Genomic DNA, 15,416 nt, shown 5'->3' on the forward strand with positions numbered 1-15,416 from the left:
TGGTATGATCTTATTTATGTTTTTGCTTCCCCTCCCCCACGAGAATATAATTGTTCTCTTATTTGCATTAAACTTAATTTTTATTTTTCTTTTTAAGAAATGTGGTTTGGTTTTGAGCTGGAAGAGAGTACAAGGTGCTTCTGGAAAACTTCAAGGTGGGTCATGTTGTCCTTATTTGTTGAGATTGTTTTTTACCTGTTTGCATAAATCCCTTTACATGTTTTATTCTCATTGTCTTTTTTCTTACTAGAATAGATTAAAAAGCAGTTGAGAAGATATTGACTGAGAGTTGAGATTAAAGGGTGGAAAAGTGGGGACAGCAAGGAGGTAGAAGAGGAAATGATTAAAATTACTCAGACTTGGGCTGGGGTTGTGGCTCAGTGGCAGAGCGCTTGCCTAGCATGTGTGAGGCCATGGGTTCGATTCTCAGCACCACATAAAAATAAATGAATAAATTAAAGGTCTGTCAACATCTAAAAAGTATTTTTAAAAAATTACTCAGACTTGTTTCTGTATTTTATCATTTTCAATAAAACTTCTTAAATGTTTTGGAAACATTACTCCGACTTACTAGTTTTTTATGCTTAAGTCCTTTCTGTGAAAGCAGGACGTAATCAAGATGGAAAAATTGGAACTTAGGAGAAGAGTAGGAAAAAAGATGATCAAATGTGACCTGTCATTCCTGAAAACAAAATGTGATTTTTAGATTTGTCTGTTGAAACAGCTATTGGATAATTTTCTTTTTCTGGTGGCTGTGGATGGAACTCAGGGCCCACAGCACTGCTGGGCAATCATCTACCACTGAGCCACACCCTCAGCTCTGATAATATATCTTCTAAAAACTTTAATACGGAAAAATTGATACATAACATAAAATTAGAATAGTGTGATAAACTCCTATGTAATCATCACTTATTATTAATGTGTTGTGTTTCATCAGTACCCTGTTCTATTCATCTCTTTGTATTACTTCTGGTACTAAGGATTGAACTCAGGGGGTTATAAACTACTTAGCCACATTCCTATTTTTTTTTTTTTTTTTGATACAGGGTCTCACTAAGTTGCTGAGGATGGTTTTGAACTTTGATACTCCTTCCTCAGCCTCCCTAACCGCTGGGATTACAGGCTTACACTATCGCACCCAGCTAATTTTATCTTTGTTTTAGTTTATATCCCTGACATCCTTCCTTCCTTCCTTCCTTCCTTTGTGGGTTTTTTTTTGTTTTTTGTTTTTTTAAATGCAGTACAGGAAAATGTGAGTTTTTTTTTTTTTTTTTAATATCCTAAATAGGATTATAAGACATCAAAATAGTGACTTTTTCTTAATATCATTAGATTTGTCGATATGCAAATTTTTACTTCTATAAAATGTTAGTTTTGAAATGTTTATTTGATTCAGGATCTATATGAAGTCTATACATTGCGTTCAGTTGGCAGTTGGTTTTAAGTGTCTCTTGATTTTTAAACATTTAAAAGATTTTTTATGTAGTGGGGATTGAACCAAGGGCTGCTTTGCCACTGAACTTCATCCCCAGTCCTTATTATTTTTTATTTTGATATAGGGGTCTAGCTAAGTTGGTGAGGTTGACCTCAAACTTGTGATCCTCCAGGTTTAGCTTCCCAAGTAATTGGAATTACAGGCAGTTATCACTTGACTGTGTTTCTTCATTTTTTTTTTATTTGTTTATTTTTTAGTTATAGATGGACACAATATCTTTATTTTTATGTGGTGCTGAGGGTCAAACCCAGTGCCCTCCATGTGCAAAGCAAGTGCTCTACCACTGAGTTACAGCCCCAGCCCTCTTCATGTTTTAAGTTAACCTTTCCTCTTATTTTCCTTTTTCCCTTTTATTATTTATTTATTTATTTATTTTAATTTTTTTAGTTGTTGATGGACCTTTATTTTATTGATTGATTGATTTACATGTGGTGCTGGGATACGAACCCAGTGCCTCATACATGCTAGGCAAGCACTCTACCGCGAAGCCACAATCCCAGCCCTTTATTTATTTATTTAGGGTAGTGCTGGGGATTGAATCCCGGGCCTTGTGCTTGCAAGGCGAGCACTCTACCAACTGAGCTATCTCCCCAGCCCAACTGAGCTTTATTCTCAGCCCTTCCTTTTAATTTCTTTGTTGTGGAAACTGGGTCATTTGTCATTTCCTAGTAGCATTTATATTAAGATCTGTTTTTCCTATTGAAGCTTTAGTATATTTGCTGTGAATCTTTTCTCTTGTGTTTTCTGTAAGCTGCTTTGCAGTTGTGCCTTGTTTTTGTTTTGTGGTAATAGAGATGGAACCCAGGGCTGCTTGACCACTGTGGTACATCTGTAACGTATTTTGTTTTTTTGATTTTGAGACTCTGGGTTTCACTAAGTTGCTTAGGCTATCCTTGACCTTGTGATCCTCCCACCTTAGCCTCTCAACTACCAGGGATTACAGACTTGTGCCATGGTGCCTGTCTTCTTTGTTTCATAATAGTAGGAATTGGTTATCATGACTTAGGTTGAGTTTTTCATTAGGGGGAGGTTTCAGAATGTAGTCATTTGTATTGAAGAAGTTAATCTTTTCTTCATTGAAGAATAAGTCTTCATTTATTATTACAGTACTTCTAGGAAATTCCTTCTCTAGCTACTATTTGGTTAGTTAGAGGTTTGTGTGTGTGTGTGTGTGTGTGTGTGTGTGTGTGTGTGTGTGTGTTTTGGGAGCTACTGGGAATTGAAACCCAGGGGCATTGTGTCAGTTAGCTACATGTACCCAGCCCTTTTTATTTCTTATTTTGAGATGATCTCAATAAATTGCCTGGACTGGCATTGAACGTGAATTTATGATCTTTCTGCCTGTAGCTGAGAAGAGGTATACTTTTTCAAGGAAAGGATAAATGACTTTGACTCTGTATTTCTGAAAAGATTAAACTCATGTACTTAGCATTGTTTAGCTTTGACTGACTTTTTTTGTGGGGGGAGGGGTACCAGGGTTGAATTTAGGAACATTTAACTTCTGAGCCACATCCCTAGCCCTCTTGGATTTTATTTAGAGATAGGTCTCACTGAGTTGCTTAGCGCCTTGCTTTTGTTGAGGCTGGCTTTTAACTCACAGTCCTCCTGTCTCAGCCTCCCAAGCTGCTGGGATTACAGGCATGCACTACTCTGCCAGGCTCTGACTTTTTTTTTAAATATATTTTTTATTTGTCAGTGGACCTTTATTTTATTTACTTATGTATATGAGGTGCTGAGGATTGAACCCAGGGCCTCACACATCCAAGCAAGAGCTCTACCACTGAGCCACAATCCCAGCCCTCTGACTTTTTGAAAGATAATTTTTGAACCTAAGGATTAAAAAATATTTGTTACTGTATTTAGTGTGAATTCATTGTAGCTATTATTACTTTAAAGCTTAAATTGACTTAAGTTACTGCTGTAAGTTGAATATCTCCAGCAGTTTTGTTTTGACCCTCATTGCCTTTGTAATTTCCCTATTATCTGATGTGACATGATGTTCACAACTGATTCTTCTGATAGTTTTTCTGCTCCAGGCTTGGAATCATCTGCTTCTTTAAGGAGCTTTGGTTCCTTTCAGTGAAAAGTTATTTTGAAAATCACAATCTTGAGTAATAGATGTACTCATTGTAATTGGTTTGGTTTTGCTTTTAGGTGTTTCCAGTGTACATTTATTTAAATTCTGGAATGAAAAATTTTTATTAAATCTCTTCTGTCATTCATCTTTTTTCTTTCACATTGAGAATCCTGAGTTTCAAGGACACTGGAGGCAACAGATTATTCATTAATCACTAATTTGTTTTACCTCACATTATGCATATAATAGTTCAGACTAAAATATCATCAATACTGTCATCAACATTGTGATTTTTGAAAGTTACTCATTTTTGGCCAGTTTTTGTCTGTAAGTTATATCACACTAAAAATGTATGACTAAATTTGGTGCTTTAATATCATTGAGAGTAGTTCCTGTTTTGTAGTTAGGGCATTATTTGTATACGTATTTAGAATAATTTGTTTTCTGTTTTGGGTTGCCTGATTTGTTTTATTTAAAAAATTATTTTTAAGTTGTAGATAGACACAATGCCTTTATTTTATTTATTTATTTTTATGTCATGCCGAGGTTCGAACCCAGTGCCTCACCCATGCCCCGCAAGCACATTACCACTGAGCCATAACCCCAGCCCTGCCTGGTTTGTTTTAACATCTTTATTTAAAGACATTGATAGAGATATTGCCTATAGAATGAAATAGATATGTTAAAAACAAATAACGAACATAAAAGTTCAGTACTTTTGTAATTTTAACCTGTCAGAATTGAAAAGTACTTTGCTTAGGTTCAAGCAGTTTGTTATTGCTTATTTGTTGCCATTAGGATGTCTGGATGAATGATTAATGAAATAGTTAATAATCAGTTTAATTTTGAAATTCACTGACTTTGCTAAATATTTTATCACAGCAGCCAATAAGTACTGTTTTGCCTAATTTGAGTTTTTCTTAGTTTCTCCTGGTTTTTTTTTCCCCCTCTCCTATTTTCTGTTGGTGTTTGAGGATGCTAAAACCAAAATGGTTATGAAAGGGAATTGAAGGACAGAGGTGGAGTGATGAATTTAATTCATCCTTATATTGTAACATTTGATCTCTAATGCTTTTCATTCTTCACGAAATTTTGTTTTTCATAATGATTGATATATCATTAACTCTTTATACCTATCGCTAGCTTTTGGATTCTGTGAGTATAAGGAGCCAGAGTCTACTCTCCGTGCACTCAGATTATTGCATGACCTGCAGATTGGAGAGAAGAAGCTACTTGTTAAAGTTGATGCAAAGACAAAAGCACAACTGGATGAATGGAAAGCAAAGAAGAAAGCTTCTAATGGGGTATGTTTTCTACATTATAAACATTTCTAGGCCAGCTGTGCTATTTCATTGTGAATACTTACCATTTTAAAGGAATCTGATATATGGATTCACAAGATTATTGTCATTGTGTGTTTTTCTGGCTTAAATGCAAGAGAAATTTTTATAGTTTGTTGTTATTTTATTTCTTTTATCTACCCACAGTGAGTGGATGGATGTTGGTTTGCTTATTCCAGGTTGGGATGAAGGTAGTAAGGGAGGGGGCAAGTTTAATTTGCCAGAGAAAACACTGGTACAGACTATTCCCTAACAGAGAATTCATTAGACAGCTTTGTAAGTAAGTATAAAATGTATTTCAGCTTGCATAAGTGTTTTTTTTTTTTTTTTTCTTCCTTTTTTTCCGGTGCTAGGGATCGAACCCAGGGCCCTGTGCTTGCAAGGAAGGACTCTACCAACTGAGCTATCCCCTGAACCCATCAGCTTGCATAATTTTTATTAGTTGCCCTCTATTTTAGAAATATACAAATTCTAAAATATATGAAAACAAGTTTTATTACCTAGTTGGGTTTCTTTATTCAGGTGATATTAAGCTCAAGTAAATTTTTAGATGTTGTTTTATGTATTATTACTTCTGCTTAGTAAAGCAAAACATATCTTAAACTTGAATACATAGTACCTCTTTATCCCTTCCTAGTTCCTTTTTGACACATTGGGCTGAACTGATTTTTAAAAAAAAAATTTAAATACTTTTATTAGTTGTTGATGAACCTCTCTTTATTTATTTTATGTGGTGCTGAGAATCGAACCCAGTGCGTCACACATGCTAGGCAAGTGCTCTACCACTGAGCCACAACCTAGCCCTTTTCGCTTGCCTAGCATGTGTGAGGCACTGGGTTTGATTCTCAGCACTGCATATAACTAAGTAAAATAAAGATCCATTGACAACTATAACAGTATTTAAAGAAAAAAAGATCTGCTATTATATTCCTTTCAACAAATAAAGAATTCAAATAATCCTTTGATCTCAAAACTATCATTACCTTTCAAGATGGAAATCCTTCTTGTTTTCTCTCCATTTTTTAAAAAAATTATTTAAGTTGTTAATGGACCTTTCCATCTTAAAAACATTATATGTTCTTTTATTTAGTTGTCAGTGGACCTTTATTTATTTATTTATATTTGGTGCTGATAATTAAACCCCATGCTTCACACATTTTAGGCAAATGCTCTACCTCTGAGTAGAGGTAACCCCAGCCATGTTTTTTTTTTTTTAAACATTCTTTCATGGGATGAATTTTTTAAAAAAAGGAAAAAAAAATGAAAAAGCGAAGCAAATTATAAAACACAAATTCAGTACCACCCATTCCCTTCATTATAAGTAACTACTGTAAACATTTTGTTTATATGTTTTTCCAGACATTTTCTTGTGTGTGAATGAATATGGTTTTAATTGGTATATGTGACTTTTGTGTTTTTCTGTCATAAAAAGTAGATTGCATTCTAACTAATGTTTTATTTTTATTTATTTATTTATTTTATCTAACTAATGTTTTATAAACAACTTTTTTTCCACTTAATCGTAATCCTGGTTAGCCTTGTCTTATCTTGGACTTTTATCAATACATTCACTGATTTCTGTGCATTTAGTTTCACCTGTTCTAATATAGCCTTTCTTTCTTTCTTTCCTTCCTTTTGGCATGAAGATTAAACCCAGGAATGCTTTACCACGAAGCTATACCCCTGTTCTTTTTATTTTATTTCATTTATTTACAATTGTTAATATTGAAACAAGATTTGCTAAATTGCTGATGGTCTCACTTTGTTGCTGAGTCTGGCCTCAACTTGAGATCCTCCTATCTCCACCTCCCAAATTGCTGGGATTACAGGCATAAACTGCTGTGCCTGGCACTGGACTTAATTTCTAATATATAGTTATTTCAAACTGTTGCTTATTGTATGAAACCCATCCGTAACTTCTCAGTTTTGTGTTGCCTGTTTTCAAATACTACAAGTTGAAGCACTCTGAGTTAACATGACTCTTGATTCATATAGATTTCATCTACCTTAGTTTCAGGAAGAATTAAGTTCTCTTTTTCCATATAAAGTAGCTTTTACTGTTGTATATCAGTCTTCTTTATAGTATGTGTTGTATAGCTCTGTTTCACATAGCCCATAGTACTGTCTTATTCTTATATCCTTTCCCTCCTCACATCTGATTTTAAATAAAAAAGGGCAATAAGTTAACTCTCATAGAGTGGGATGAATCTTTATTGAATAACAGTTGCAGTTATATTACCCACCTGATAGTTATACTGTCCTCATTTAGCTTTATAAATAAATAATGAAGTACAGTTTCTTTAAAATAAATTATATCTCATATCCGCAGTATTGCCTGTCATGTCACTAAAGCCTTAAACAGTTATCTGCAACAATCCTCAGATTTTTCCTTACTCTGATAACTGAATTCTTCCTTAAAAAGAGTAGGAATTTAATGTCTTGAGTTTTTTCTAGTTCCTTAAAAATGGTTTTTTAGATATTGATATACCTTTATTTTATTCATTTATTTATATGTGGTGCTGAGTATCAAACCCAGTGCCTCTCACATGCTAGGCAAGTGCTCTACCACTAAGCTACAACCCCAGTCCCAAAACTCAGTTTTATTGACTAATCATGATTTGTGAGGTGCTTCAGTTTGTAGTATTTGAAAATGGTATGCTGAAAACTTTTGAAAATGAAGTCATTTATTATATAGATAAATAAGGAATGCAGAGTTATGTAACTTTTTGGTAATCACCATTAGCCAAAGTGTTGACACTTGAAATATGTTTATATTTTTCTTCAAGAATGGAATTGAAGTCACCTTCAATAAAATAGCAAGAACAAGCCGGGTGTGGTGACTCATGCCTGTAACCCAAAGACTTGGGAAGGTGAGACAGGGATGGCAAGTTTGAGACCAACTTCAGCAACTTAGTAAGATCCTGTCTGAAAATAAAAAGTAGAAAAGGACAGGTGAGGGCTGGTGGTGTTACTCCATGGAAGAGGACTTGCCTCGCATGTATGAGGCACTGGGTTTGATTCTCAGCACCACATTACAAATAAATAAATAAATAAAAATAAAGGTCTATTGATAACTAAAAAAAATATCTAAATAAAAAAGGGACAGGTGATACAGTTCAGTGGTGTGCACCAGGTTTAATCTCATATCCCCTTTCCCTTGCAAATAAAAAAAAAAACAAAAAACTACAAAGTACATTTTTTTTCCAGATGATATTGAAATAAAACACAGATGTCGTTTATGCATTTTATTTTTCCAACCATTAAATGTGTACTTTTTAAAACTTTTTTTGTTGTTGATGTAGATGGACACAATACCTTTATTTTATATTTTTATATGTGGTGCTGAGAATTGAACCCAGTGCCTCACATACTAGGCAAGTGCTCTACCATTGAGCCACATTCCCAACCCTGAATGTAGATCGCATATTGCCCTGGACTACTTGAAATAACAGGACAAATGATATTTTTTCCTGGAGTATCATTTTACTCAACAATATAGGATGTTGTCAAAAAAATGTTGAACAATTCTGTATAATATAAATAGTTTTTCAAATATCCTAATATAACTTTATAGTGGAGTAGACTACAGATTTGCCATGAGTGTCAAGACAAAATATGGGTGACTGCTTGTTCTTTCTCCTTTATTGTTGATTATTCAAAGAGATTTGGATTGCAGTCACTTAGATGATAGGAGAATGAGACATTGAGAACCTTGTGTTACTTCATTCAGGATTTTTCATCAGAAAATCTGTGGCAGAAGAGAGAAAACAATTAGTTACATAGTTCTCCCTATGCATATTTAACCAAGTGCCTTGCACATGCTAGTCAAGTACCATTCCATTGAGCCGCATCCGCAGCCTAGTTCTATAGTTTTCATGAACTAAAAATAATTACGAGTTTGGAAGAGCAAGATATTTTTTCTGACCTGGAATTTTAATGTACTGGTGTAAGATGTCTTGTCATACAATTTGAAAATTTTCGTTTCGATTTGTAGATGCATTGTCTTTTCCTCCTTTCCAAGTTACCTATGTATGTTTGTGTGTGTTAATTTGGAGCTCAGAGGCACTTTATCACTGACCTACATCCCTAGCTCTTATTTGTTTTTTGAGTCTTGCTATGTTACCCAGACTGCTACCACGGTTGGGATAACAGGCATGTACCCCTCTGCCTCACTTTCCTTTCAATTTCTTATTGACCTTTAGTAAAAGTGGTAATTTGAGCTAACCATGCTGTTCTTTTTCGTCCATATCCTGTTTCTTTTTGGATATCTAACAATAAAAGCATAGTAGTAGGTATATCTGTTTAATAGTGACAAATTGTGGTTGTTAACTACACAATCTCAGCAAAAGTGAGGCCCTAAGCAACTCAGTGAGACCCTGTCTGTAAATAAAATAAAGATAAGACTGGGGAATGTGACTCAGCGGTCAAACACCCTGCAGTTAAATCCCCAGTAAACCACCCGCCCCTCCCGTGAACTCTGGCAGTTGTTTGAAAGGTGCTCTAGAACATCTTCGTATCTTTTGCAGAACTGCGCATTTGACTAAGTTTGCAGAGATGTTCTTATTTCAGATAATAGAAGTCAGTGTCATAAGAGTGAGCCTTGAAGAGCTATTTGACACTTTCATATCTCTTAAAATGTCAAAAAGGTGGGCCATGTAAACATCCCAGATAATCAGTTAGTATCTGTAAATCTTTTCTACTGTTAAACTGTTCTCTTCTTTGCTCCCCAGTCTTTTTTGTATTTTTTTGATTTTGGAGATTTGAACTCAGGGGCACTTTACCTTTGAGCTATGTCTTCAACATCCCCAGTCTTTGATTTGTTGATTTATTTGTTTGTTTTGGTACTGGGGATTGAATCCAAAGGTACTTTCACACTGTTATATATATCTCCAGCTTTTTAAAATTTTGAAATAGGGTCTTGACCTTGTTAAGTTGCTGAAGCTGCACTTGAATTTGGTAATCTCCTACCTTAGCATTCTGAATCTCTGGAGTATAGTCTTTTTATATTTTACTTTGAGACAATGTCTAAGTTGCTGGGGCTGACCTCATTTATAATCCTCCTACCTCAACCTCCATAGTTACTGGGATTACAGATATGTGCCACCTTGCTCCATTTGCTCCCTTTTATTTTACCTGTATGCATTTCTAATTGGTGAAGTAGAAGAAGAAAGTGGGAATCAGGAAACCATTTATGATTGAGGTGGCACAGGTAGGACTGTAGATGAAACTTGCCAGTCTATTGAATGGTCTCCAACCAAAAAATACCTTCCACTTTTTTGTGTTAGATTATTTTTGTTTTTCTCACATTAACAATTAGTTTAGAGATTTGGACTAATAACCTGTCATAAATGAATTGATTGAGGAATGATTAGCCATTTGAGTGTTGAATGAATTAGTGTATTCCAAATGACTGTTTCATAATTTGGGTAAAATAACCAAATATTTGAGTTTTGTTTAACAGTGGGGGTGATACTCAGTATATGGACTAAAAATTTTTGTATGAGCAGGGCTTTTGATTTGTAATGCCTTTTTTATTCCTGTACTTAAAAAGGTGTGCAGACTACTCAAAAAAACCAGAATGTAGAGAATATGCTAACAGTATATGGGGTGCTTTCTAACTGAGTATATTTTGATAATGGAGAAATCAGGTCTGAAAAGCAAAGAGTTGCATAGAAATGGCCATGTGTTGTCTCAAGAAAAGGTTTCAGTGCCACTTCATTGGGGTGGATTTATTTTCATAACCATGGGAGAAACAGGGCAAGAACTGGTTTTTAGTGACAAGTGTATAAGTTAAAGACCTTTTTGTTATATATAATTGATTAAAAATAAAGGAACATATTTCCACAATTTCAGTTTACTTTATCGTTGGTAAATTTTAATAGTTTAATTTGCAGGTGTATGTAAAGCATCTTTATCAAAGATGCCAAGTAGAAAGTGGGCTACAAGATTAATGGATGAAGAGGCAGGTTTGAGAAAGTAAGAAGCTTACAGTGGGTAATTTTATTATACCACATAATAGGTTGTATTGAAGATGTCTGTTTTACAAACCAGTTCTTAATCTATAGTTGTAGATATGTGAGGGTAAAATTATTTTTAATTCTCGAATTTTTGCCATGTTTGTCTTTTACACACTATGCTCTGAATGAGAATTTGGTTTGACCAACTGATATAAGAAATAAATGCTTTTGAATATGTCTATTGGAAACAGTGGTGGAGTTATGAATTCGCTGCTGGGTTATACTGTTATATAACCATAAGGTGGGAAACTCACCTTCAGTAGAATTGTATGTATTATGATGAAAAGCAAAAGAGCATGATTCTGGTATGTATGTGAAGATTGCATGGTATATATTCACCAAGTAAATTGATAAATAATAAGGATATATGTTTTAATTATAAGAAAAGTTTTGTACATAAACTCTTTTATGTTTGCCTTGCTGCTTTTTAATACTTTTACCCCTTTACAAGTTTTGAGTTGAGAAGAGAGTACCTGGAAATTATCCAAAGTTTTGAGATCAGCCTGTAAATTGAGGTTTTAACTGTAGGTCCATAACCAGGGAACTTAATACAAAGATATACTAAGAAAAATAGTATATTAGAAGGCAGTAAATTTTTTTCCCAGAGACAGAGATAACAATCAGAACTTTTCTCTTAAATAATTATGAAATAGTGTAAGAAATAATCAGTTAAATTACTTGTGAGAAACATTACATGAATTCTTACTTTTATAACATTGCATCTGCAAGTCATGGACGAAAGCTCAGTTTGTAAACTTGATTCCTTAGTGTAAATGGTTATTATAAGTGGAATTTTTGCATTACAAACATTATAGAAGAATAGGAGAAGAAGTCATCATTTAGCCTCTAGCTTCTCTGTTGCATTCATTTTGGTGTATATTGCTATTCGGTGTTTTTTGTTTAACTTTTCATGCTTTTTCTTATTTGACATGTGTAGCTACCAGTAAATCCAACTCTTATGTTTAATAGGACTGTGGAGGTGTTTTGGAGAAAACATACTTGTTAACACTCAGGATGATTATCATTTTTTGTTTGACTTTTCATACGAATTTTTCTTGTTTCTCAAGAATGCCAGACCTGAAACTGTCACTAATGATGATGAAGAAGCCTTAGATGAAGAAACAAAGAGAAGAGATCAGATGATTAAAGGGGCCATTGAAGTTTAATACGTGAATATCCAGTGAGCTAAATGCCCCATCACAGGAGTCTGACTCTCACCCAAGGAAGAAGAAGAAGGAAAGAAGGAGGACGTATGTGTCCAGACAATGTGTAGTCATTCCTATAATTTGTTTTTATGGTGTTGCTCTTATACATGGCATTTTAACTTTTGAGGGCAAATAGAATAGGATTTATAGCAATCTCCAGGTTAAAAGAACATGTGTGACTTGCTCATATTAATTTCTTTTGAGTAAACTTAGAGAAATTATGGATAGTGTTCTTTAAAACTATTAGAAGTATTTTATATGCATGGATTGTATATACCATGAAAAGTAGTATAAAAGGTATGTACTATGATCAGTTATCAAGGAATGTTTTCAGTTTATGTTATTTCGGATTTCAATGCTTTCTTTGACCATCTTCACTTTTTTTTTTTTTTTTTTTTTTGGGTATAGTGGATTAAACCCAGGGGCACTCAATCAGTGACCCACACCCCCAACCCTTTTTTTGTATTCTACTTAGAGACAGGGTCTCACCGAGTTGCTTAGGGCCTGACTAAATTGTGGAAGCTGTCTTTGAACTTGTGATCCTCCTGCCTCAGCCTTCTGTATCGCTGGATTATAGCTATGTGCCACTGTGCCTGGATTGTTTCATTTTTATTTTGAGACAGGATCTTGCTAAGTTGCTTAGGCCTCCCTAAATTGCTGAGGCTGGCCTCAAACTTGCTGTCCTCCTGGCTCAGCCTCCTGTGTCTTGGAATTGCTTATGTAAGACACTGGCCTATCTTCACTTTTCTTCTTGGCCAGATATGTGTTTATTACTCAGCATATTTTCGTTTGTTCATTAAACATGTCCAGTTGAGATACAGTTTATTGGAATGGTAATGGTAGAATTAATTAGGTATTTACGATGGTTTGAGTCTATAGAATGTTTTCTTCTTCCTTGATTAATGGAAAGGACAAATTTGGTATGGGTTGGGAGGACAGAATCTTGCCTAAAGGCAGGATTTATAGGAAATTTTCATTGTATGATTGTTTCCTGTACTGTAGTGTTCCTTATACCTTACAGGAGATCAGAGAGGAAGCTCTGCTACTATGATACCCTCTTTTTTTTTTTTTCTCTTTTCTCTTCTTTCTTTCTTTCTTTTTTGGTACTGTGGATAGAACCTGTTACTGTACCACTAATATATCCCCAGCCGTTTTCATTTTTTATTTTGAGACAGTTATTAAATTGTCCAGGCTACCCTTAAACTTGAGATCCTTCCTCCTTAGCCTCCAAGTAGCTGGAATTGTAGGTGTGCAGCACCACACCCAATTTATAAACCTGGTTAAATAGTTGTGGTTGTTGGAGGGAGAAGAGGTGGTGAGTGATAGGGATTGAAAAGAGAATGAAATTTTTTTTTTTACTATGAAGTGAAATGAAATGAAGAAAATATCAAAAGTACTGTATTATTTGTCTAAATGTATCGGGCATTCAGTTGCACAGTATAGTGAACACTTTTTAAAAATCTTTGTGGGTTTTTTCCGCAGATTTTCCGCAGATTTCCGGTGGCCCCACTGATCCCTTATCCACTCATCACCAAGGTTCGTTTAAATCTTAGAATTTGACAATACTGGTGTTTCTTGCTAATTGCCTGAGTGATTCCTGTCTGATATTTTCATTATTTAACTTTATAATGTTAGATTTGTTACATTGGGTATTTTTGTTCATTTAGACATATTTTGTTAAGGCTTATACATAATGTCTACCTTAACTTTTTTTGTTGATGTGGATTGATCTTTATTCATTACCTTCTGTTCCTCTTGTCTTTTAGGAGGATATAAATGCTATTGAAATGGAAGAAGACAAAAGAGGACCTGATATCGCGAGAGATCAGCAAATTCAGAGACACACACAAGGTAGTATTCTTGTTTTTTTCACTTGATACCAATCTAGACTTTTTACAGAATCCAAAGCAAACAGACAAGGAAAATCAACCTTACATTAGAATATATTTTAAATGCTTTTTATAGGTTTAATTGATAGTTAGGTAAAAACAAGAAACAGAAGACTAGTACCATATTAAAGTGGTCCTTGACATACTGTGGCTTAGTTTTTTCATTTACGTGACTACTCTGCAGTCATTTCACTTTAATATGAATAAAGTTAATTTTTAGATTAACATGAACATCAAGGTCAGATTTTAAACTAGAGTCAAGGGGACATATAGTCAAGGATACATATAGGTAGTATATTTCTGGGGACATTTTTAACTTAATCTTAGGAAACCTTTTTCTTAGGGCTGAGATTAAATTTAAGGTTTATCTTTGTATAGCGTTTAGTTGAGTGGGGGAGATTTTTAAAAGTAGGTCAGTTGGTTACCAGACTTACCAAATTTTAAGATGCCGGAAGAACTGTAAATTCCCATAAAGCTAATCTATCATTGACCCCCACCATTATGATAGAGATCATAGGTGACTAATGCAAGATGAAACTCTCAGCTTGGAAAGTAACAAGGATAGGATGTAGTATGAGCTTCTGTTTTTTATTATATTTATGGATGCCCCCTCAGAAAAATATGCAAAGGGGTAACTGGCTTGGAATGGGTATTTGTGTCTAGTAAATCCACTCACGAGTTTTGCCTATCTAAGCTTCTCTCAATGACAGTGCATCTGGACTGTTCGCTGGTGTTAAGGTGATGCTTATGGATGTGAATGCATAACTGCATGAAATGTATTTTGAAGGTAGTGGTAATAGGACGTTACTGGTTCTTGCCTCATAGTCTGAGAGATCTTTAACTCAGTGAATGTTAAGTGTTCATTTTGTTCAGTTCAATTTGATTTTTTTTTCTCATTGCTTTCCATATCCAAGTTGACAATGCCAATGAATCAGTGTTGCTGAACACTTAATGTCCAGAAGCCCAGCCATAGCCCACCTACACAGTGCTTTTTCAGGCATTTAATGTGTCTGAAAGCACAAATGTAATTCTCCCAAAATTTGAGTCAAATGGTGATCTATGGAGTTCATTTTATAGGAATACTTTCGTTTAGGTTCAATACTCAAATTCAGGGCTGAGTAAGCTTAAAAATGGTATACAGTTGTGTGTGTGGTTACCCCCTTTTTGGTTTTTATTTGTCAAACCTGTTGTGTTATTAGTAAATTATGAGGAAACGAAGTTTGAAAAAAATTCAAAAGATATTTGCTTCAGAATTTAAGAACCTTCAGGCATTTCATTGCCTTACTATTATTTCAATGGGTGGAATGTTTTGAATTTCCAAAATGTTTTTAAATATTAAAAAAAATCAAACAAAACAAAAGTAGGTCTCATTGGCGGTGGTATGGTTAAA

At 34.5% G+C, this 15,416-nt stretch overlaps 1 protein-coding gene across 1 annotated transcript in view; it reads left to right on the top strand.

Annotated features, from left to right (window-relative positions):
* Rbm25 (RNA binding motif protein 25) overlaps nt 1-15,416 on the top strand; it is a 47,030-nt gene that overhangs the window by 12,434 nt on the left and 19,180 nt on the right. Inside the window, 7 exon segments of the mRNA XM_053743343.1 lie at nt 98-155; nt 4,719-4,879; nt 12,000-12,106; nt 12,108-12,186; nt 13,620-13,673; nt 13,904-13,942; nt 13,944-13,988. Of these exon segments, the coding sequence (XP_053599318.1) occupies nt 98-155; nt 4,719-4,879; nt 12,000-12,106; nt 12,108-12,186; nt 13,620-13,673; nt 13,904-13,942; nt 13,944-13,988 (543 nt within the window).

This window comes from Sciurus carolinensis, chromosome 2 (genome assembly GCF_902686445.1).
Source record: "Sciurus carolinensis chromosome 2, mSciCar1.2, whole genome shotgun sequence".
NCBI lineage: Eukaryota > Metazoa > Chordata > Mammalia > Rodentia > Sciuridae > Sciurus > Sciurus carolinensis.